General features: G+C 41.0%; 2 gene segments (V, D, J or C); one reads left to right on the forward strand and one right to left on the reverse strand.

Moving 5' to 3' along the window:
- The first annotated feature begins 2414 nt into the window (after positions 1-2414).
- LOC131807787 (immunoglobulin kappa variable 3-11-like) lies at positions 2415-3146 on the forward strand. The segment is given in 2 exon segments: positions 2415-2509; positions 2757-3146. Coding segments are annotated over 2 exon segments (384 nt in total).
- A 17393-nt stretch (positions 3147-20539) lies between these two features.
- Positions 20540-21106, reverse strand: LOC131807795 (immunoglobulin kappa variable 3-11-like). The segment is given in 2 exon segments: positions 20540-20844; positions 21021-21106. Coding segments are annotated over 2 exon segments (354 nt in total).
- Positions 21107-26040: the final 4934 nt, after the last annotated feature.

The following is a 26040-nucleotide window of genomic DNA, read 5'->3' on the forward strand; positions in this document are numbered from 1 at the left end:
ACCTCACAGTGGAGAAGAATTCATGGTTCTGTCTCTGAGAGTAGGACTGGATTTAGGTTCTGGGACTTTGAGGATAACCATCATTTTCTGTTTCTACACTATGAAAACACTTGCATATTCTTCTGGATTATTTGGAATGTTTCTCCCCTCCCCAACAATCTGGGCTCTGCTATGAAGACTTAACCATTCCCATTACACAGATCTCAATCATCCATAAGTGTGGAGGGGAATTGGATGCTTACTGAGCATGTAGACATGCTTCATTCTTAAACATCTCAATATCTTAGGCCTTCAACTTAAACCTTTCCTTGGGCTTCATAGCAAGCTGGTTTAACTCCAATCTATTGACTAAAGAGAAACAGTGTGTACAATTGTTGTTGTTCTAGATTACTCAGTAAGACTTCAATAGAAGACTCAAAAATTGCATTTGATGTTTCAGTGAAAATATAGCATTTTTCTCCTGTTGGTTGTACAGAAAGTGGATCATCAGCCCATCATGAAGGAACTCATTATTGACAGACCGAGGATATCAGAGCTGATGTGGAAACAGTTTGATCTTACTTTAAGTCATTGACTCATCAGACTCTGAAATCTACCATTTCTCTGACCCTGTTACTTGTACTGACAGCATTCTATGTGATATTTAAACTTTGGTTCTCTATTATGAAGTAACCTCCATGGGGCAGTAGATTCTATGTAAATAGGTCCCCTTGCTCTATTTTGGTTGATTGCACGTTACCTCACAAACATCAACTGAAGTGTGTCTTATCATGCATTATTGTATCTTCCAAACACTAGAGCAGCTCTCTCCCCTGAGCTAGAGGGAAAGCAGCAGCCCAGTAGCTTGAGTGAAGCCCGGCACTGCCCCTACTCAGCCCTTCCTATTGTAACTAATGTTGTGTGTGGGCACCAGGGGCAACGACCTTTCTTGAAGACAAACAGCTGCAAGCTTAGATGTGTGAACTTCCTTTGTATTCTTCACAACTTTCTCTAAAGTAAGCCAGTGTGGCTCCCTTACAGTGTAGATGCAATGGAAAAGTGGATCAGTTGTCACAAAAGAGCCTCCCTGCCCAGCTGGTCTGTGGGATTGTGTCCAGGGCTATGATCGTGTGGGAGGTGGCTATGACTTTATAGAGAGCACTAAAGAATAACAGAGCTTACCTGCCTATTACTGATGGCTGATGTGTAGGACCTCCAATTCTCTGTGCACACCTGGGGCAGGGCCCTGGGTTGGAAGATGCTTGACAGGTGTCCTGAGTCAAGTCCTGGCTCCTGTTAGTTCCAAAGTTAAGTAGTCAATTTCTCTTTTGTTGTTGTGGGAGTTGGTGATGGTTTTCTCTATGTAGAGATCCTGCCAAAGGTTTTGTTTTCTCAGCAAAGAAAATATCATGTTGAATGAAGAAAATAAGTTAAATAAAGGGATATGGCAATAAATCCATTAAGTCTTTTCAACTGAACCCAAGGACAATTTTCCTGGATTATAATATTTAAACAATCCTAAAAAGACTGTTATTAGTTTTTGTTCTTGACTATTCAGAATAGAATATCTTACCAGTTTATTCTCGGCTGATTTCTTTTACCTTTTTAACCTCTAAGAAATATTTTCAGATATCAGTTATTTTTTTCCCTTCATAGGTAGACTAAATCTAATATCAATGCTATTACTCTGCCCAGTGTCTTTGGGACATGATACTTCTGCTGTAGTAGAACAAGAAGTTCCTCAGTTTGAGATTTCGGTGACAAAGTTTTAATAGTGGCAAGTCAGATGCTGGCTGTTCACTGTGAATGGGAGCCAGCGGAGTGATCCCTCCACATGGGAGGGCTTCGAGGGGGACATGACATTGGTTTCCAGGACTGAACAGATAGAGAGTCCTGGCTTATCCACACTGAGACAAGTTCCTAGATTAGTGTCTGTTCCCAGCCTTCACCAAGGGTCCGTGCCAGACCTTTCACCCTTTCCAGGTCCTGAGGACATGTCAGGACTTCATATGAAGGTCTTTTACTCAGTGGGGCAGACTTCCTCTCCTCATCGAACCAAGCCACCCTGGTTCACTCTTTTATAATCCTGCGGCTTTCTCTTCCTGACAATAATCACAACTTGAAATACATTATTGTGTTAATTCTAGGGATTAAGAGTGTTTCTGAAATAACCTATATCCTCACAGTAGAAGAGCCCAGGGCACTCCCCCACATGGCATCTCAGACAGACTAGAAGGCAAGGATTCAAGAAACTGGTCCCCAAATCCCTTGGGACATGCTTGAGCTATACTTGGAAATTTCTGGTGACCCAAAGTCCCACAGGGTGTTCTGAGAGCAGGTGTCCACTTTGGGCACAACCTCAAGCTCTTTGGAGCTGATTTGCATGTTGTGTCATTAGACAAAACCCCAGGCTGTTCTCAACATCCTTAAAGGCATCTTGTCAGGGCCCCCGAGGAGCAGCCTCTAGTCCAGCTCTCTGAGATGGGGTCCGGGACTCCCCTGCTATGGATCCTGCTGCTCTGGGCTCCAGGTGAGAGGGGGGCACACTGAGAAATGGTGGGCAAACTCAACTGTGGCCTCGATGCTTTCAGTGTGTCTGGGTTCCTGGTGGCTGGAATTCAAGCATTTGGCATGGGGTTCCAGTTGCCCAATTCCCTTCCATTTTCTGGTTCCTCAGAGTGTTGTCCATGACTTTGACTACAAGGTCATCAGTGCTGTGGGCCTCCACTAGGATGCTCTCAGTATCTCTGTTAAATTTGTTGTGTTTCTCATTCCAGGCTGCTCTGGGGACATTGTGCTGACCCAGTCTCCAGCCTCTTTGACTGTGTCTCCAGGACAGAGGGCCACCATCTCTTGTAAGACCAGTCAGAACGTTGGTGACATTTGGGGCATGACACACTATATTACATGGTATCAACAAAAATCAGGACAGCGTCCGAGAATGCTGATTTATAAAGCATCCAGTCAAGCATCTGGGGTCCCAGCCCGCTTCAGTGGCGGTGGGTCTGGGACTGAATTCAGTCTCACAATTGATCCCGTGGAGGATGGGGATGCTGCCAACTATTACTGCAAGCAGAGCAAGGAGACACCTCCCACGGTGCTCTGGGTCTAAACAAAAACCTCCTCAAGTGGCTGCTCAGTCATTTCAATGAAAAAAAAAAAAAAAAAAAAAAAAAAAAAAAAAAAAAAAAAAAAAAACCTAACAAAAAAAAAAAAAACAAAACAAAAAAAAACCAGCCTTCAACTGCCAGAACTGTCAGCTCTCTGTCTTTCAGATATAGCCTGATCTTCTCACATTAATTTGGATTTTTAACTTCTCCTATTTGCTTGAGCTCACACAAAGATCTCTGTAGTTGTTCAGCAACTTAAGAATTGTGATGTAGTGGGGCACCTGGGTGGCTCAGTGGGTTAAAACCTCTGCCTTCGTTCAGCTCAGGTCATGATCCCAGGGTCCTGGGATCGAGCCCCACATCAGGCTCTCTGGATCACTCAGATCCGAGCACTCAGCCCAGGAGCCTGCTTCCCCCTCTCTCTCTGCCTGCCTTTCTGCCTACTTGTGATCTCTGTCTGTCAAATAAATAAATAAAATCTTAAAAAAAAAATGTTAGTGTAAAAAAAAAAAGAATTGTGATGTAGTTACTTTTCATTTTTTTATGAAGATTTTTCTATCTTTGTGTCTCTTTTTTAAAAGAAAATCCTCTCATTTTGAAGGAACAAGAATAGGAAGGGTTAGTTAAAGTCTCAACATAAACAAGGGGAGGAAGTGACAATGGGACAACTTCGAAATGACTAAAAAAGAAATCATATGCCTAGAGTTCACTTCTCAGCAAAGCTTTAAATTAACTCCTCCCAGAGTTAATATAAAGTCAAGACCATTTGGAAATCCATATCTCTATATACAGGGCCTTTATTCACTAATACCTTAAGGAATTTTTATTACTAATCTTTATGAAACGATGACCAACAATGGGAGAATTGTTTCAGGAGACAAGCAGTGAGTCTATTACTCATCCTTGGGGATCAGGGAAGATATTTCCATCCATGGTTCCTCATGGTCCCTTCATGGTATCTCCTCACTGCACACAGGGATAGATTCATTTTTTTTATGAGAGTAAAGAATACCTTTCAGCACTTTGCCTTGACCAAATCCTTGCATAAAATCTCTTGCTTCTAGTATTCTCACTTACTCTTTCATAGTTGATATATAACTTTTTGAAAACTATTCTCTAATAGTCACAGATAAAAATGTGACTTCTAGCTAAATATCCCAGAATATTGTTCATCTTGTGACTAAAAATATCATTACTTAATCTGTAGTTATTTAATGAGCCCCATTCTTGCTTCTCAGTGCCAGGATCCTTTTAAAAGGAGAATGAGTTCGAGGGCTAGATAACTTGCTATGCTAAAAACTCAATAGCTATGTGTCCTTCAGTACCAGAGAGAAAGGTCTATTTTGCTGAACCTTCCTGGTGGGTTCTTTTCTCTGGATGGAACCAGTGCCTGTCTTATGTGGAAAGACACACTGAGGATATCTAGATTCCAGGTCACCCACTGGGAAGCTAGTTTTCCCAGGGTCTTGAGGGTTCAGAGGTGTTTGAAGAGAACTCAGTGGATGGGCACGGTCTCAGTTGAGCAACTGCCAAGAAAAGAAGAGGAAGATCTATGGGTTTGGGATTTTCGGATAGAAATTAGGTGACTCCTTCCTTAACAGATTCTTATTGCTAAGGAAATTCACTTCACATAACAGGTCCGTGAAGTTTTCCTTGCTAACAAGTTCAAAGTAAGCCTGGCTGGACAGGGACATATAGCTGAGCCAGGTGTATGCACACTTTGTAAAAGCTCAGAGAATCTCCTCTTTCCTATACCCACTTGACTTATACAAAGAAGTGGATGGCATATGTGGACTTATAAGATAGGACCTCCTTACCTACACTCAGATGATTTACATCTCTTTTGCTCTGAAACCACAAAATTCTCAGAATTGTTTTTAAGAAGTGTTCTCAGGAGAAATGTGTGTTAATCCTATGAAAGAACTCAGCCAACAATAGATTTTCAGGCTCCAGACCTTATTCCTGTGATTGAAAGAAAGTATCTTCTGAGGGGACCTGGAAAAAATTTCGGGAACTTTCTTGTCAGGGACTGGGCCTTCACAGAAGAGGCCATCACTTGTTCAGGTCAATGGGAAGTACCTGGGGAATCTGGGAGAGGAGATTCCTCTCAATATAGTCACCACTAACTCTCTGCATGAACTTGGGATATTTATGACCCTTCCTGAGCCTCAGCTTCATCCTGGTAAATTGTGTGCAAGTGAACAATGTGTCCTCCACTTCTCTTTAATATCTGACATTTCATGGGGGGAAGCAAAAGAGAGTCTGAGAGCCCACTCAGTTCTCTAGGACCTGAATGAAATAAGGTGCTAATCCTCACAAGCTCCTTTTTCAGGTGGCAAATGGAACAGAGAAAGCTGCAAAAGATGTGTCTCCATGCTTCTGAAGGAAGGAGCTGGTGAGGTCTGTGGTAGAGACTGGATCACTGTGGTTCTCACTGGAGCCTTGCTGACCAGAGCAAACTGGAGCATCCTCCATTCCAGGCTGCCTATGGAAACAGTAACGTCTATTTAGATCCACTGGCACTGAATTGGGCTGGGATGCCAATGGCCCTGGTGGTTGCACCAAGGATGAGGAGCCTGGAAGTCTGCCCAGGTTCCTATTAGTTACCAACACTGACTCACTCTGCAGGTAAGGGCTGTCCTCTCCCCTGCAGACAATGAAAGGGAGGCTACATCCTCATGATTTCTTTGGTGGTATCTGAGATTGGAAATGACACATGAAAGGTGTGCCTATAATCTGGATCTTAACTGTTATCTTCCTGACAGTGCTAGGATGATTGTTCTATATTGAGGGTTTTTTTTTTTTAAGATTTTATTTATGTGGGACACCTGGGTGGCTCAGTTGGTGAGGCAGCTGCCTTCAGCTCAGGTCATGATCCCAGCGTCCTGGGATCGAGTCCCGCATCGGGCTCTTTGCTCAGCAGGGAGCCTGCTTCTCCCTCTGCCTCTGCCTGCCATTCTGTCTGCCTGTGCTCTCTCTCTTCCCCTCTCTCTCTGATAAATAAATAAAATTTAAAAAAAGATTTTATTTATGTATTTGAGAGAGAGAGCATGAGTGCATGAGAAAGGCTAAGAGAGAGGGAGAGGAACAAGTAGGCTCCCCATTGAGTAGCGAACCCCAATTGGGTCTCTCTCCCAGGGTCCAGGGATCATGACCTGAGACGAAGGCAGATGCTTAACTGACTGAGCCCCCCAGGTGTGCCTTTAATGAACTTTTATGATTGTGCTGACTGAGCAAAAGTCACAGGACCCAACAACGCAGACAAAGTTTTCACTACATGCAAAATCATCTCATGTTCCTCTCACCTTGGAGTGAGAGTAACAGGAGGCAGATAAACTGAGCTGGGACTTCCAGGGTTCACTCTGTGTCCTAAGTTAGCCTGATCTCCCTGAAAGCACCAACCCAGGCATTGATATGGACTCTGGACAGCAGAGTGGGCTGGGAGCAACATGAGCAGCAGCTGTGGAGGGACACCTGGGCTTCCAGGTGCAAAGACCATTCACCTTTTCTTCTTTACTCTTGAGCAACCCATCCCCAAGTGGTCAAATCAGATGTCATGGGCTCAGCCTGAGGAAGAAATTTTTCTCCTGTGCTCACAGAATCGAATCCCTTGTGTCCTCCTGACTCACCCGTCACCTACACTTGGTGAGATGGCATTTGGTACAAGTCTATGGAAAAGAAAATAGAATCCTGTGCTCCCCATCTACTCCCCATCTACTGGTAACATGCCTACACAACTCCCTTGTTCCATGATTAGGTCAGGTTGGATGAAGAATTCCAATGAGAAGAAATCTACCTCCAGATGCAACTTTCCTTTACTTGTTAGACATTTTTCTTGAAGACCCTGAAGTTGCTTCATTCTTTGTAAGGATTAGTAAAAAACCGCACTGAACTGGAACCACCTATGTGAATGGAGAGACAACCACAAATGCAGAGGTGAGGAGGACAATCTGAGATTGTATCTCAGATTGCAGATACAATTTCCCTGAAGATGGAGGTGGTGCTGCCATCCAGCACTTGGGTTACATCATCTGGCTCTGATTCTCATTTCCTATAAGTCTGGGAGTTTCCTTAGAGCAGTTATACTCCTTGATTTCTCAGCTTTTCACTTCCTTTCAAAGAAACAGCTTTATTAATGTGACTCTAAGTTCTATAAAAATCTTTTTAGTTTGTTCATGTATCTTGGTTTTTAGATTCCACGTACAAGTAAAGCATATGGTATTTCTCTTTGTCTGACTTGTTTCACTTAGCATAATACCCTTTAAGTCCATCCACGTTGTCACAAATGGTAAAATCTGATTCTTTTTTATGGCTGAGTAACATTCCATTGTATATACATTTTCCTTACCCATTCATCTATTGATGGACACTTAGGTTGTTTCTATACCATGGTAATTATAAATCATACTGCAATAAACATAGGGGTACATAATACCTTTTTAAATTAGTATTTTTTAAAGATTTTATTTATTTATTTGACAGACAGAATTCACAAGTTGGCAGAGAGACAGGGAGAAGCAGGCTCCCTGCTGAGCAGAAAGCCCAATGTGGGGCTCAATCCCAGGACCCTGGGATCATGACCTGAGCTGAAGGTAGAGGCTTTAACCCACTGAACCACCCAGGTACCCCTAAATTAGTATTTTTGAAAATAGTAAATCTTATAAAAATTCTTTCTTAGTTACAAAAAGGCTTTGAAATTTTCCTTTCTACTTATATACAGAAACCATAATATTTCCAATTCTAAAAAAAGAATCTCTGTCTCCTGCACGATAAAGAATCATGCTGTGGCCTGGGCAGTGAAACTGACCAGGAATTGACACAAGTAATAAGATTTGGTAAAAAGGTACAAGGCGATCATGTGGGGTAACAGAGCAGTCTCTGTGAGTCTCTATATCTGACCATCATCACTGAATGAGGAAGGACTTATGCAGGTTGTTAGTTTGTGTTCAATAAAATGGAAGGCTAGTGTGTGATTTGTCTGAGATCCAGATAGTCTTGGTGCAACTATTTGATCTGTTCTCCTGGAATCAGAGGTTATGAGAGGGAGAGACAGAGAGAGTGGGGTGGGGAGGGGCAGAGAGCCTCTATGTGGAGCTCAACCTCATGACCCTGAGGTCATGACCCTGAGAACACAATCCTGAGATCATGACCTAAGCCGAACCAAGAGCTGATGCTTAACAGACTGGGCCACCGAGGCACCCCAACAATGTGATACTCTTATACTTTGACCCATAGACTTTATCAGCCACAGAGTCTAACCCACACTGTTTCGGCCAACACTGGAGACACACAGAGGCCTGTTCCTTGATGGGCCCACCTGGAACTTCTCTCTAATTAGAAGGAAGACTTTCTCCTTGCATGAGTACTGAGATCAAGCCATCCAGCCAGAATGAACTTCCCCAACTGCAGGTCACTGGAGTAATTTCCTGAGCTCTGAGACCTCTGTGACCCAAGTTGGTCAACCTTCCTAAATAACTGTACTCACTAGAGAATATACCCAGTAAGTGAAACTTGGGTCAAACAAGACATAAAAAGAGAAATTAGATACTTTTTTAAACCAAAAGAAAACATGGTGTATCAAAATTTCAAAATTTGTGGGTTGCAAGAAGCAGTGAGTCTTCAAACTCATCCATTACCCTGAGGTCCCCAACCTCTTCCTCTTACACTGACTGAGATAATCTGCTGTCTGCTTCCCAGGCAAACAACACGTGTGGGCAGCTGGGCCATGACAAGCAGGGAGTTTGTGTTTGGGGCTGAACCACTGTGGGAGGAACATATATACTTCACCCGAAGTAATAAACCCCCACATTGTCAGCCTCTACCCTGCTGATTCTCAGGGTGAAATCTGTCCCTGACCCGCTGTCACTGAACCTGTCTGGGACCCCAGTGAAACGGTTGGAAACCTCATAGATCAGGGACTGTGGGGACTGGCCTGGCTTCTGCAAGTACCAATTTAAATAGGATTTTCTATTGCTGTGCAGGAGGTTCCGACTGGCCCTGCAGGAGATGGAGGCCAGCTCTCCAGGGGTGACCAGCAACAAGAGTGGGGTCTGAGTCAGCACAACCTCCCCGTGGATCCTAAAGTAAAGAGAGAACGTGGATCCTAAAGTAAAGAGAGAATTGTAGGATTACATGCCAACATTATGAGTCATTTTCAAAATTTTACTTGGTAATTATTTCAGGCTACATCACTTTCTTGTAACTTTTTAAAAAAGGTTTTGTTTATTTATATGACAGAGAGAGAGCATGAGTGGGGGGTCAGTGGCAGAGGGAGAGGGAGCAGCAGACTGCCCTCTGAACAGAGAGCCTGATTTGGGGCTCCATCCCAGGACCCTGAGATCATGACCTAAGCCAAAGGCAGAAGCTTAACTGACTGTGCCATGCAGGTACACCACACTTTGTGATATTTATTAATAACCCCAAATATCCAATTTCAAAAAAGAACCTAAGATTTGCAGCAGACAAAGTCGAGTCTAAAAGTTGCCTGCCTCACCCCCTTTTCTCTATGTTATAGTCTTACCACAACATGGATCTTTGTTCTTTCTGAAACGTTCCTTGCTCTCCGGGATCTAAACATCACATGCCCCTTCCCAGAGGGTAAGAGGTAGGCTTCTAGCTCTTGGCCATAATAGACATGGAGAGCAGGAGTGTCCGTAGTGTGACCCTCCCTGACCCACTCTGCTTTCTCATCTCCCCTCTGTCCTTACCTGGGACCCAGAGCATCAGCAGCCCCAGGAGCTGAGAAGGGAACCTCATTTTGGGAAGTTTATCTGATGAGTCCTGACCAAGACGACAGCTGGTCTTTTATCTCAGTTGCAAAGATTTTATCTGAGCCTTTGTATCTTAGTCCTCCTTTAAGGAACAATATGCAAATCTCCTGGTGGCTACAGCCACTGGGTAAGAGCCAATGGGAGGGTAGGGGCCCCCAGGGGAGCAGAGTAATAAAAAATGTCTGTGTTCAAAGGAAAACTCAGAGAGCTAAGGTCTATGCTGCTTGAAGAGTAAAGGCACACAGTTCGACCTTTCCTTCTTTTCCTCAACCGGTGTTCTATGTCTCTAGAACATTCCCAGTCACATTTATACTTCTTAATAAGGTTGAGTTCCATAAGTAGTTGGTGACTCTTAATCTTTCTCACATTTATTTAAACGAATCTAGGTTTGTCTTTTTGTTTTAAATTGTGGTAAAAGTAGTGCCAAGGAAAGGGCAGAAATCTTAATTGTGCATCTGAGTTTTACATAAATTCACAGTCCATATTGAAGTGTAGAATATTTCAAATTCTCGAGATGCCTCTCTCCTTTGAGTCCAAACCAACTCTCTGCTAACCCAACCGAGGTAACTATGATTTTGACATGTTTCACAATACTTTGGACTTTTCTTGGACTTCAGCTTCATATAAGTCACAGCAAGCATCCTTTGTGTGTGTGTGTGTGTGTTTTATTCTTTTTTCAGTTTATTTTTATCATATGTATGTATGTATGCATTATGTTCAGTTGGTCACTGTATAGTAATCATTAGTTTTTGATGTAGTGTTGAATGGTTCATTAGTTACACATAACATCCTTTTGTTTCCATCCTCTTTCTAGTTTCCTTACGATTTTTGAGTGCTTCCTTTCTTCTTGTGTATTTGAGTTAGCTCCTTCCATCACTTCTTTGAGTCTGAAGGATTTCCTTTTATGGTTTTTGTGTGCATATCTGCCAGTAATGACTTCTCTTCATTTTTGCTTCTCAGGGGCTATTGTTACTTTTCCTTTATTTCTGAAGGATAGTTGTGTGGTTATAAAACTCTTTGTGGATTTTTCTTTTCTCTTGCAGCACTTTAAATCTGTCACTGTTTGTGGTCCCTACCAGTCCCGGTGAAAAGATAGCCAATGTGTTATCGTTTCCCTTAAAAAATGAGTTGGGTTTTTTTCTTGTCACTTTCAAGATTTTCTCTTTGTCTTTGATCATTTTTACTCTACTCTGTGTAATGTGAATCTCATTGTGTTTCTCTTGAACAGATTTCCTTGAGTTTCTTTGTTCTATAGATTAATTATGTTCCATTATGTGTGACATTTTCCCCAATATTCTGCCAATATTTTAAATATTTTGTTTATTTATTTGAGAGAGGGAGAGCGAGACAGAGCACAAGCAGGGGGAGGTGCAGAAGGGGATGGAGAAGCAGACTCCCTAATAAGCAGGTGGCTGGGTATGGATGAGGGGCTGGATCCCAGAAACTCAGGGTCTGAGCTAAAGGCAGCTGCTTAACCAACTGAGTCACCTAGGCATTCCTATTCTGCCAGTATTTTAATATTTTATGTTTAAATAACCGTATTTGCTGAAGGATCTTGCTCCAATCCACACCCCACCTGAAGTCCAGTTTTTCCTGGCAATAACCTGTTAGTTTTTGTCACCATCCTTATGTTGTTAAGTGACAGATCAATTGAACTGGGGACAGAAGTGAGCATTCATGGGTAAAAAGACACAAACTCTCCTTCCTTACTCTAAGCTCTAGTTCTTTTTCAAGAATGAGCACTGCTCCATTTATTTTGTTCTTATGGCGATTTCCTAAAATAAAGAACTGAAATAGATTTTGATGATTTTTCCAGTTGTGTACAGTGCTTGTTTCTTGTTTGTTTTTGCAGAAATGACTCACTAAACTGTTTATTATTGTGTAATTGGGAGTGACTTCAGAACTGGATTTAAAGAGTCATCATAGCCACCCTGAAAGAGGGAATGAAGGTGTAGACTAACTACTTGTCCCTTGAACAACGCAGGGGTTAATGGTGCCAACCCTCTGTCCCATGCAATTGAAAATGCATGTCTAACTTTAGACTCCCCCCAAACATAACTGCTGATAGCCTAGTGTTGAGCAAGAGCCTTACCAATAACATAGACAGTAGATTAACAATTACTTTGTACGTTACATGTCTTATATACAGCATTAAAACAATAAAGAAAGCTAGAGAAAAGAACATGTTATGAAGAATATCGTAAGGACATAAGGAAGAGGAAATACACTATAGTACTGGACGGTGTTTATTAAAAAAAAAATACCCCAAAACATCCATATGTAAGTAGACTTGAGTGGACAAACCGATGCTATTCAAGGGTTAACTCTAACTAAAGAAGTAATTTTTAAATAGAGAACGTGGACCCCAAGCTCTGAAATTAAGAGAAATGGAATTCAAACACTTGGAATTCTGATGCTCAGAAGTAGGCACTAGCCATTTTTTAACAACTTATGTGTATTCCAGGATGGACAAATAAGTCAACATACTGTAGACAATCAGAGTCCAGGTTGGCGCCACAAGGCACTGGAATTACACCCAGAAAATGAAGCAAAAATAGAGTAACACTTGTGGAAGCCTTCAGTAAGCATTTATGCTCTTTTATTATTTTTATTTTTACTTCTATGCCATATTTATTTTGAAATAATTTTAGACTTACCTAAAGTCTCAACTATAACAGATTGTTCCTGTGTACTCTTGCCCTAGCTTTCCTTAACAGTATCATTGCACATAACCATGGCATAATTTTCCAAACCCAAAATGAATGATAATGCTATGATATTAACAAATCTAAAGTTATATTTGGATATTTCTGAATTTTACACTAATCCAGAGGAGGTCTGTTACTGGTGTCATGGGGAAGAGGCGGATGGTCGTTCCTTAGGGATCAGCCAGGCTGAGAGCTGAGGGGGAGAGTCAGTGTGGAACCATCTATGAGCCACCTCAGCCATGTTGTTCTGGACACTGTTTATCCACTGAAAGCAACTCTGGTCAGGATTTGGGTCTAGACCATGAGGATCTTCCTGACCTCCTTCAAGAGCCCCCCACCCTTTTAACCGCACCCCAGCTTGGTTCTCTGAGAGAAGCAGCTGCTCTGACTGATTCCCCAGAGGAAGCAGCTGTTCAGCTGAGCAGAAGGGCTGACCCCACATGGGAGGGTTGTGTTTAGGGCCATTACAATGTGAAGGTTCCCAGTGAGTGTGCTGTTCACCCAGGTATGAGTGGTGCCTCCAGTCTCCATGCTGGTGATTGTGAGTGTGGACTCTGTCCCTGACCCACCACCACTGAATGGTCTGGGTCCCTAGGAGCCCTGTGGGACACCCTGCAGGTTGAGGATATTAGTGCAAGTTGAGGAACCCGTGCAGGTGGGTGTGTCCAATGCAGGGATGGGACCGAGACTTGCTTTTCAGGCAACACAGACACCCCTTCCATTGCCACAGACAAGATGGATGGAGCCCGAGTAGCACAGCTGCCCATGGGATACTGGAAGAAGAAAGAAACTTGTCATGGAAATGCAAATATGAGGTAATAATTTTGAAGTAAGGAATGAAGTAGCACCAAAATCATATTTTCTCACAAATGTTAGATATTTTATAGACTTTAGTCAAAATTTTGAACACCTCCCCAGAATCAATTACTGAAATATCACAGTTAGTCTTCGTTCTTAATTGTCTCTGCACTGGATGAGAATAGCCATGACTGTTTCTTCCTGAATATCACTTACTGTAAAAATTATCCCCTACAGTGAACACAGATCCCCAGGGGTGGAAGGTCTGTCCCGGAAAGACCTGGATCTGGGAACCACATGAAAGCATGTCTTCAGCCTGGATGAGCAGGAGCAGAACAAAGATTCATGTCTGTATCTTAGAGGCTGTCAAGGGTCACATGTGTGTCTCTCTGCAAAGGACTCTGCAGTGCAGTCAGCAGTCTAAACTTCAGCTGAAGGTCCCTGCAAGAGAAAACTCGTGGCTCAGGGACTGGTTTGTTCCCAAAAGCCTGGAGATGGTCCAACCATGGGCTCAAGTGGGGCAGGGCCAAGGACTGGGGATAAATATATAAGACTAAGCTCACTTTGTGAAGTTTCAGATACCATCTTAAGGATTATTATGAGAAGGGAAAAGAGTCACAAGATTGTGATTTTTAAATTGGGTATAGAGAGATGTTTCTTCTACCCATTTTTCTTTCCTGGGTGTAGTTATCATTATACATCTAACCAAAAATATTCTTCCTCGTTGTTTTAGTCATTGGCAGTCTGGGTCCACAGTTCCTGAGAAGCTGAGATGCCAGACCACGCCAGTTCTGTGTCTGCATTCAGGAAGTGACTGCCAATGTGAGCAAATGTGAGTGTGATCTACTGGTCTCCAAAACCATGAGCACCAGCCTGGGCAGCAGCTGCAGGTTTGCACTTTGTCATGCTTGCCTGAATGGGGTGCCTTGATCTATGTCCTCTGGAAGTTCATCACTGACTGGACCACACTCCAGAGATCTAGTCTTCTTTCCTTTATTGGACAAACCTTCCCACTCACTATTCCCCTTCATGTGTATTTTCTGTGTGAGTCAATTCTCCAGACTTTCACTGTGCTTGAAACATTTTGTCATAAAAGGAACCAGTTTAAGTGCCAATTACCCTTTGATTAGATCATTCTGAGTCTTTCTAAATATGAAATGCCATAGGGCCATAGATAGAGTCAGCGTATAATGGGCAGTAGGAGGAACTATAAAACTATTGTATCAGGGACGCCTGGGTGGCTCAGTTGGTTAAGCAGCTGCCTTCGGCTCAGGTCATGATCCCAGCATCGTGGGATTGAGTCCCACATCGGGCTCCTTGCTCGGCGGGGAGCCTGCTTCTCCCTCTGCCTCTGCCTGCCATTCTGTCTGCTGTGCTCGCTCTCTCTCCCTCTCTCTCTCTGATAAATAAATAAAAAATCTTAAAAAAAAACCTATTGGGTATTTACCCTAAAGATACAAATGTAGTGATCCAAAGGGGCACATGCACCCGAATGTTTATAGCAGCAATGTCCACAATAGCCAAACTATGGAAAGAACCTAGATGTCCATCAACAGATGAATGGATCAAGAAGATGTGGTATATATACACAATGGAATACTATGCAGCCATCAAAAGAAATGAAATCTTGCCATTTGCAACAACATGGATGGAACTAGAGCGTATCATGCTTAGCGAAATAAGTCAAGCAGAGAAAGACAACTATCATATGATCTCCCTGATATGAGGAAGTGGTGATGTAACATGGAGGCTTAAGTGGGTAGAAGAAGAATAAATGAAACAAGATGGGATTGGGAGGGAGACAAACCATAAGTGACTCTTAATCTCACAAAACAAACTGAGGGTTGCCGGGGGGAGGGGGTTTGGGAGAAGGGGTTGGGATTATGGACATTGGGGAGGGCATGTGATTTGGTGAGTGCTGTGAAGTGTGTAAACCTGGTGATTCACAGACCTGTACCCCTGGGGATAAAAATATATGTTTATAAAAAATAAAAAAATTAAAAAAAAAAAAACTATTGTATCATTAAAAGGCTAAACTCTGAAATGGAATGAAAAAGTGATGGTGATGATGATGATGATGATGATGACGGTGACCTAAATTAGTCCGGACTCTCCGCCATTAGTACCAGATAAACCCAGATTCCTCTCTGGGGTCACTTGGTGCAGGTGTCCCCTCTTGTGGCCATGTGTGGAGAGACACTCTGGGGTATTTCCTGTTTAATTGAGTGTCATTTCCAGGGGACAATGTACTTTTTCTTATACAATTTCAAACATGCTTTATTTCTGATGCCTGTGACAAATCATAATTAGTTTCCAGGTGCCATACCAGAGAGTGGGAGCATTATATAGGAGATGTAGTTTTCAGTTAGATGTCAATGCTCTATGAACTGGTCTTTCCTCACCACATCTGGGACTCAAGGCCATTCAATAGTTTGGTGCTCAAGACTCTCTAATTAGCAATGGAGTCCCTATGGTGTGATCAGGTTTGGGGTTCCCACCGACTCAGCCAGTCTGAGATTATATCACCTTCTGTTATATTCTCTGGTTGTAACCTGTGATGTGGTTTCCTTCTTGTCTGTCCCACTGGCCTCCTCTCCCTCACATACCTGGGATGTACTGAGAGCACAGAATGATGGCTGCCCACAATACCCATCTTCAAGCTCTCTTGGATTAGATCCTAGCTTTGCTTTGTTTAGTCATCTCACAGGAGATGGTGCCCAGGGATGATCACGGAGTGGAGGACAACTTCTTCTATCTTCTCTACACTGGGTGCATCCTGGTTTTGGTAGAGGATTAAGTCAAAAAGTATGAGAAGAGTCAAATGATTCCTTCAAACTGTATTGAACGTAATACATTTGGAAGCCTGGGAGCTGCGCCTTCGTGCGTTCCTTTGCTCCCTGGTTCCACAAAAGACAAGAAGTCTGCATTATTCAGGGCTTTGCAAGCGTCCTTTGCTTATGTCCCTTCATCACTGGGCTGTTTTACTTCCTCTGCAATGTTCTTTCAATCCTATATCTGGCCCCAATTTCTCACAATGTTTGGCCTGAAAATGAATGAGTGCTCTTACTTTCCATCTGATGATTATGTTCCCTGCAATTCGTGAAGTAACAATCTGGTATTTTTAAATCAGTGCACATCCAACTCTTTTCTTAGATTTTCTTTCCTTGTTTATAACAGATTTCCACCTGGCTTGTCGAAACTTCTACCAGATCACTTGCTAGAGCAGCTCAGTGCTCACACACATTCTCTCTGATCTCTGAATTTCTCTCTAAAACAAGGAAAACAACTGCACTTCCCTCATCCTGGTTGATAACATTTATTTATGTTTTTGAATGTGTGTGCAGTTAATGTGATTCCCGAAGTCAGAGATACACAAAAACAAAGGTTATGATCCGAGATAGGTCACATTCCTGTCCCTTCTATTTCATAGCCATACCACCCCTGTAGGCAACAATCTCACTCTGGTTTATCCTCACAGATTTTTGTTTGTTTGTTTGTTGTTTGTTTTGTTTTTCTTTTCTTCCACCTTGTAAGGAATGTAGGATAATACAGAGAATTGTTTGCACTTTGCTTTTTTCATTTAAAAATAAATCCTGGAAGTCACTCCATATCAGTACATAGAAATCCTCTTTTTCACGGATAAAATGTATCCGTGCTGCAGGGAATAACCTTGTACATCGCATTTGTAAGTGTATCTCCAGGAATTCCTAGAAATGGAATTATAGGTCAAATGGTTAACACACAGATAATTTTGTTACGACTTTCATATTCTTCTCTGAAGATACAGTATTCACTTCCATCCCCAGGAGCTATAAATGAGGTGTGTGTTTCCCCACAACTTTGTCTAAATATGTGCTTCGTGTGTTCTTAATTTTCTCAGATCTGATAGATGAGAAATACCATCTCAAAATAGTTATGATTTGCATTGTCTAATAATCAGTGAGATTGAACATACTATGTATACTTAAAAGTTATTTTTGTCTTTTTTTAAATTCTCTGTTCTTTTTTTTTCATGTTTCTACATAGATTTTGATTCTTTGCCATAATTATTTTTAAAAGTTCTTATAGTTGAGAATATTGATGCTTATTTATATATAATATATTAAAAATAGTTCACTGTAGTCTTCAGTTGTCTTTTGATTTAGTTTAATTTGTAATATTTTATCATGCAATTTTGAGTATCTTTATATAATCTTTTCCATAACAATTCACATAGCACTGATTTGGTGTGTGGTTGCAGGACTGGTTCATTCTTTTCCTAAGTACATTTTTAAATTTTGTATATTTTCATACACTGTGAGTATTCTAGAGAGTAATGGCATGTGTTTTTGGCTTGTCCTGTCTTTATATGCCTTTGTACCTGAACATATTCCAGAAAATGCATTCATCTTCGAAACTCTAACTTAAATTAGAAGTACAAAGGTACAAAACTTTGTACCTTCTGAGCATTTGTGTCCATGTTTCATTTGGATGTATAATTTAATTCTACATCATTGTAAATACCACAAGATATTATTATTGTAGACATTCAAAATTACTGTAGACTTTCCCACATATATACCCCTTGTACTGTTCTTCACTCCTTTTCAATCTCCGAACTTATGTCTGGACTTCATTTTCTTCTCTCTAAAAGTCCTTGTAGGATTTCTATTCATGTTGGTCTTCTGATGATTCAATTTGTACATTTTTGTTTTTGTAAAATGTATTTTTTTTGTCTTCCATTGTAAAGTATATTCCTGTATAGAATCCTTAATTGGCAGATACTTTCTTCCTACACCTTCAAAATTTATTTTATTTATTTTATTTTATTTCATTTTGTCTCCCGCCATCTAATGTTAAGAGCTATATGGTTTTCTTATTGTTGCTCTTTTAAAGATAATTTACCTTATTTTCTAAGAATTACATTTACCCTCTCTGTTTTTTATCTCTTTCCCCATTTTGTATGTGTTTTCTCAGCACCGGTAATAAGATGGGCCTTGGTATCATTTCGAAGGGACATTTACCTTATTAAGAGTTCACAGAATTCCTTCAATCTGTGATCAGTTTTAGAAGTTCCTCAGTCACTACCTCTTTGAATCTTGCCTCTGCCTATACTCTCCTCTCTACTTCGTGAACTTCAGTTATAAATACATTGGACTTTTCCCCCCTGGTGTATCTATTTTGCCTTTTATGACCTTTTGTATGTCTTCTACTGATTTGATATTCCAACCTTACTCTGTATCATCTTCCTGTTTACCATTTCTCTTTTCAGTTCTGATAAATCTACTGCTAAACTCATCTGTTGAGTTCTTGACTTGGATTATTATTTTTGAATTTCTTTTTGGTTACTTTTAATCATTTCAGGCTGTCTATTAGAATTCTCAATCTTTCAGTGAATGCATTAAGCCTCTAACATCCTCTTACCTCATAGTTGCAACTTTGAGGGCGGAAATCTATTTCTCTTGCCTGTTTATTTTCCTCCTGTACTCATTGATGGAAAACCAGACGGTGTTCTATATACTTACTACTTATGTAGATTTATACACGTATTTGCTGAGAAACATTTTAATGATTTTAGGCTCCATAATGATTTTTATCAGGACACTTGGGTGGCTCAGTCGGTTAAGCGTCTGCCTTCGGCTCAAGTCATGATCCCACGGTCCTGGATCGAAGCTTACATTGGGTTCCCTGCTCAGCAGGGAGCCTGCTTCTCCCTCTCCCTATGCCTGCCTCTCTACCTGCCGCATGCTTGCTCTCTCTCTCACTCTTTGTGTCAAATAAATAAATTTAAAAATAAAAATGAAAGAATGATTTTTATCATGCAGAAAGAAATGACATTTGATTCTGGCAGCCTGAAGTGCTATTGGATGCTGTGTAATCTCTGTCCAATCAAGGATTGCACTGTCCCTGAGTCTGGGGTTAGCACTGGCGATGATGCCCTGTTGGCTCTTCCCAGTCCTTCCAGCCCCCCAGGGTGTAGCCCTGCTGCAATTCCAACTGCAGTCTTCAGACTTTGCCAGAATCTTTCCTTCTCTTTGGTCCTTGAGGATTAATTTTCATCTCTGACCGTGTGATATTGTTGGAAACTTTGTTCAGTGCTGGGACTTCTCAGCCTTTTCTTTATTCCAGACTCTATGCTTCTAATGACCTGTTACTAATCCCAACTCTGCTCATTAGCCAAGGAAGAGCAAAGAAAGAAAAGTGGGGCTCAACTCTATGAGCTTTCCTTCTTTTCCTGTTTTCTTCAGTATTATGTTTTATGGTTTTTCCATGGAGGTGAGACGGACCCCTTTTCCAGTTAAGAAGCATTAATTTGAGACTGACAGACTCCATGTACCAAAAGAATTGAGAGGGTGTTTTTACTCATACAAGGGGCTCCTGGGGAGAGCAGGCTATGCAGGTTACCTTCCATGAGACAGAATGTTGAGTGTTTATCATTGCTGGGGATTGGGATGGGGGAAAGCTTCCTTGCTGGGGCATGAAATTTTCCAGCAAATACACAGATTTGGGCTGAAGGGAAGATAAAATGGACATGTTCCCAATATCAAGACTTTTAATCCTTGGACATAATACGGTTTTCCATTTACCTAGGTTTTGTTTTCTTTGAATAATATTCTGTTAATAATTATTACTAATTATTTTGTTGTTTTTCCTAAATATATTAGATGTTTTTGAGGCACTTCTAAATAATGGGTTTTCTAATTTTATTTTTAAGCATTTATTTCCTTTATACAGAAATCACACGGTTCTTTGCATGCTGTCTTTGAATTCAGCGATAACTTATTTCTTTTGTTGTTGTTAGTAGTTTCTTTGTAAATTATTTTGAATTTTGTCAGCATACAATCTTTTCATCTTTGAATTATGATATTTTTCATTCTTCCTTTCCAATCCTTTGTTGTCCTTGTTGTTGTCTTATTACACCATCCAGGACCTTTAGAGATGTCCTTTCCTATGAATCTGATCTGATGCCATTGGTGGTGAAATTGTTCCTGAACTGGGGGTGCAGCTAAGTCCAAGGAAGAATCCAGTAATCAGAGCCCAAGTCTTGTGATGGAGTTAGTTTTCTGAACCTCAGGATTTCCCAACAGAACAGAGATGCTGAGACTGAGGAAGCACTACAGCAGCTGCTTATAAAGGAAGCACCTGGTAAAATGAATCATTGAGGTCCTAACAGAGGTTTTTGTCTTATGTCGAATCACGGTGGGTACCCGATATTATACTGATGACAGTGATAAATTGCAGCATCTTCACGTTCCAGGTTGCTGATGGTGAGGGTAAAGTCTGTCCCAGACCCACGGCCGCTGAACCGGGCTGGGATGTCCGTGGCCCTGTTGGATGCACCATAGATAAGGAGCCTGGGAGCCTGTCCAGGTTTTTGCTGGTACCAGGCTACGTAGCTGCTAGCACTCTGACTGGCTCTGCAGTTGAGAGTGGCTTTTTCTCCTGGAGACAAAGACAGCAAGGCTGGAGACTGTGTCAACACGATTTCTCCAGTGGCACCTGAGATTGGAAATAAAACAGAAAAGTCAGCCGCATAAACATCTTAACCACTGTCTTCTGGTTTGTTCCTCTGTATTGAGCTTGAGTTATTGTGCTTGCTGAGTCAAGGTGCCAAGTGATAAGACCAAACAACACAGTTTTCACTGATACGCAGAATCATCCCATTTTCCTCTCACCTGGGAGCCAGAGGGACAGGAGGCAGAGGAGCTGAGCTGGGGATATCATGGTTCACTCCGTGCCTTAACTGAGGCAGATCTCCCCCAGGACACTGACCCAGGTATTGATATGGGCTCTGGACAGCAGAGTGGGCTGGGAACAACATGCAAAGCAGGTGGGGAGGGGCATCTGGGCTTCCAGTTGCAGAGACCATTCACTTCTTCTTCCCTGAAGTTGAACAACCCATCCCCAGGTGGTTATGATAGAAGATGCCTAGAGCTCAATCCAAGGGAAGAATTTCTGACCTGTGCTCACAACATTGATTCCTATGTCCTCCCACCCCATTATTCACCTAGATTCAGCGAGATGGTGTTTGGTGCAAGAATGCTGGAAGCGGAAGAGAGGCTGGTGGTCTTATTATGTTCTTTCCATTCTCAATGTGCATGGACGTCTTAGTGCATCACTGGGTTGGATTGGATTGAGGGGGTGATCAGAAATTTATCTTCCAGGAATGCCTGGGTGGCTCAGTTGGTTAAGCATCTGCCTCTGGCTCAGGTCATGATCCCAGGGTTCTGGGATGGAGCCTTACATAGGCTGTGCTTGCTTTCTCTCTCTCAAACAAATAAATAAAATCTTTTAAAAAAAAGAGAGATATTTATCTTGCAGAGGGACCTTTTCTTTGTTCCTAAGTGATCTCAATAGTAGTGAAAAATGACTTGAAAACAAGTCAACAATTGACTTGTTCAATTGTTTTTGGACAATATTCTCAGCAAGACACAAATAATGGAAAAACACCTTATTCTCATAAAGTATCTACTCAATATATTCAACATTCAATATTCAATAATATCCCATATAAACATCATACTCGGTGGTAAAAATTATTGAACATTTTATTCCTTGTATTGTTAAAGAGACTGAAATGTCCACTCTCATCACTTCTGTTCAAAATGATACTGCAGGTCCTAGACAGTGCAATAAGGAAAAATAAAACAGGAAGAAGAAAGGCAAAGTTACAAAATACAGAAAGGAAAAAGCAAAATATCTTTATTTGTTGATAACAAAATGCATACATAAATTCTTAGAGAACCTTCAAATAAACCACTAGAAATAATTTAACCAGGTGTCCACATACAATGTCAATACATAAATATCTTTTGTGGATTAAGGGAAATTTAATTAAATAGATTTTTTCCATGCTCAAAGAATGGAAAACTTGATATTTTTAAGATTTCAGTTTCCCTCAATTTGACATATAGACTCAATGCAATCCAATTAAAATCTCCTAGAAAGTAAAAAAGGCAATTCCAGAATTTACATGCAAATTCAAAGGACCTAGAATAGTTAAGAAGATCTTAAAGGAAAAAAATAAAGTCTGAAGACTATAGTACCCAGATTTCCAGACTTCTTATAAAGCTACAGTGATTAAGACAGTTACTGTAGTTACAAAGATAGACAAATAAAAATATGGAAGAGAAAAAAAAGTCCAGAGAAAGACTCCATATACATAATGATTTGATTTCTAACAAAGGCATTCAAGTGAGGTATAATTTGCTTTTTGTGTTTTGTTTGTTTATTGTTGTTGTTACAAAGAATGGTAAGGTGCTATTGGATATTGAAATAAGAATAAACTGAGAAATCAAAAAAAGTTTTGACCCATCTAATACCAGGCAAAATTATGAATTATAGGTAGACCACTCTCTATGAGCGAGAGGTAAAAATAATGATGCCTGACGAAACTATAGAAGAATATTGTTAGGCTCTGAAGAGAGGCAGAAATTATTAAATGGGACAAACATAAACATAGAAAAAGAACACTTGATCAATCTATTCTATAATCAAGAATTCCAAATCATATGTATGTATGTGGACATGTATATATAAACACAGGAAAGCTTACTCCATAGCATTGGTCAACAGGGAAATGCTAACTTGAAAGATGATACCACTAAAGCATAGTTTTATTTTTTAATTTTTCTTTCCTTTTTTATTATTGAGATGAAATTCACATAACAAATCAACTTTTATTTATTTATTATATTTATATGTTATGTTAGTCACCATACAGTACGTCATTAGTTTTTGATGTAGGGTTCCATGATTCATCCCTTGCCTGTAACACCCAGTACTCATTGCAATACATGTCCTCCTTAATACCCATCACCAGGCTCACCCATCCTCCCATGCCCCTCCCCTCTAAAACTCTCAGCTTGTTTCCCAGAGTCCATAATCTCTCACAGTTCATCTCCCCTTCTGGTCTCTCCTCCCTCATTTTTCCCTTCCTTCCTCTTTGGTCCTCTATGCTATTCCTTATGTTCTACATATAAGTGAAACTCTATGATAATTGTCTTTCTCTGCTTGACTTATTTCACTTAGCATAATCCCCTCCAGTTCCATCCATGTTGAAGCAAACGGTGTGTATTCATCCTATCTGGTGACTGAGTAGTAGAAACCATCATATATATGGACCATTCGTCTGTGGAATGGCATCTTAGCTCCTTCCACAGTTTGGCTATTTTGGACATTGTTGCTATGAGCATTGGGGTGCATGTCCCCCTTCTTTTCACTATGTCTGTATCTTTGTGGAAAATATCCAGTAGTGCAATGGCAGGGTCATAGGGAAGCTCTATTTTTGATTTCTTAAGGAATCTCCACACTGTTTTCCCAAGAGTCTGACCCAACTTGCATTCCCACCAACCGTGTAAGAGGGTTCCCCTTTCTCTACACCCTCTCCAACCCTTGTTGTTTCTTGTCTTGTCCACTTTTGCCATTCTAAATGGTGTAAGGTGGTATCGCAATGTGGTTTTGAGTTGAACTTCCCTGATGGCTAATGATGATGATGAACATGTTTTAATGTGTCTGTTAGTTATTTGTATGTTTTCTTTGGAGAAGTGTCTATCAATACAGTTGTGTGTTGTTGGGTTTTTTAAAGTCTGACAATAAGGGGTGCCTGGGTGGCTCAGTGGGTTAAAGCCTCTGCCTTTAACCTCATACCTCATACCTCATACCTTATACCTCACTTGAATGCCTTTGTTAGAAATCAAATCATTATGTATATGGAGCTCAGGTCATGATCCCCATGTCCTGGGATGAAGCCCCGCATAGGATTCCCTGCTCAGCAAGGAGCCTGCCTCCTCCTCTCTCTCTGCCTGCCTCTCTGCCTACTTGTGATCTCTCTTTGTCAAATAAATAAACAAAATCTTAAAAAAAAAGTCTGACAATAAGTGGACAGTATTTACAGCTACTGAAACTTTTATTACATGGCTGGTTTAATGTAAACATGTTCACCATTTCGATAAAGTGGTATTTAGTAAAGCCAAGCCTATGCCAACCCTGTGACTCAGGACTTCCATTTCTAGGAATATACCCAAGGGAGGTAGGTGCATAAATCCACAACTGACAGATACATGAATGTTCCAATAAAACTTTATTAATAAAAACTGATGGGGCATATGGGAGGCAGAGTCAGTTAAGTGCTGGACTCCTGGCTTTGGCTCAGGTCATGATCTCAGGGTCCTGGGATTGAGCCCCATTTTGGGCTCAGGGCTCAGGCAGAGTCTGCTAAGGTTTCTCTCTCTCTCTCCCTCTGTTTCTCCCCTACTTGCCACCTGTGCATGCACGTGCATGGGCACTCACTTTCTCTTTTTCTTTTTCAAATAAATTAATCTTTAAAAACAAAAACAACAAAATAAAAACAGAACAAAGTGTTAAATAAAAACGAATAAATTGTGATCTATTTGAATAAAAAAATCATTCTGCAATAAAAAGGAACAAACTACTGCCACACTAATGATGTAGATGACACACAAAAATATGTTGCTGGAGAGAAGCGGGACAACAAACAGTACACAGTGTGTGGCCACTTGTGATAAAGTAAAAGATCTGGGAAAATCAGATACATTTTGGTTGAAAACAGAACTGTGGGGGCCTCTGGTGGTGGTGGTGGAAGAAATGTGGACTTGACAGAAGAAGCATGAGGAGACTGGGATGTTGGAGACAGCCTCCATCTGCATGTGTGTAGTGGCTATAGGGGAGCTGTCTGTGTTTATGTTTACCCACTTACACACTTCATAGTCACTTTCCACACACTTTACTGTGTCTATGTCTATCTACTTGTTTTATATGAATGGATTAGCTAATGAGTAGGAATTAGAGAGTCAGAGTATCCGATTCTTCTCCCACCTTCTTCCCTGTTGGCACTGGTCCCTTGAGCAACCTGAGCTCTGAGAACCTCTGATTTCTCATCTCCACAGGAGAATTGTGAGAATAGTGGCACTAGATGGTTAAGTCCTTAATACACTACTTACACGTCGTAAAGCCCAGAGATTTCTGTAAATTGCAAATGGCAATATAATTGGTGTTCTGTTGTTTTATTTCATTGACTACAGACTCTTTTTTTTTCCTAACCCAGTTCTTAGCCTTTAATAAACACCTCCTCTACAGAAGCTATTCAAAAACCATGCTAATGATAAACTTTTGCAGGCTCTACCTAGGAATCTCATTTTAGAATGAATGGTCGGTTTCATGTTGCCGAGAAAGTTTTTACAAGACTCAAATTCCTTGCAGGCCTGGAGCCCTGAAACCCTGAAATTGAATTGCTTGCTTTTGAATAGTGAACACCACATGTAATGCTTGGAGTTTACTTACTGTGTTGATTTCCATTCTTTCCAGATGTCCTTGACTACAGCAATGATGTGACATCAGGCCATCATAATTCTCTGATAAATACAAGACCTGCCCCTCAAGGTAATGAGTAATAAACCTTATCTTCCCAAATTCCCTGAAGGAAATCAGTTGTCATAGATATCTATGCTCTCATGTTTACTGCAACATTATTCATACTAACAAAGATATGGAAACAAACAACCATCAGTGAATGAGTGGATAAGGATGTTGTGGTATATGAAATATTATTCAGCCATGACAAAGAATGACATCCTGCCATTTGCAAACAATTGGATGGATCTTGAGGTCATTATTGCTAAGGGAGAGAAGTCAGAGAAAGACAACTATTCTATGATATCACTTGTATGTAGAACC

This window comes from Mustela lutreola, chromosome 9 (genome assembly GCF_030435805.1).
Source record: "Mustela lutreola isolate mMusLut2 chromosome 9, mMusLut2.pri, whole genome shotgun sequence".
Taxonomy (NCBI): domain Eukaryota; kingdom Metazoa; phylum Chordata; class Mammalia; order Carnivora; family Mustelidae; genus Mustela; species Mustela lutreola.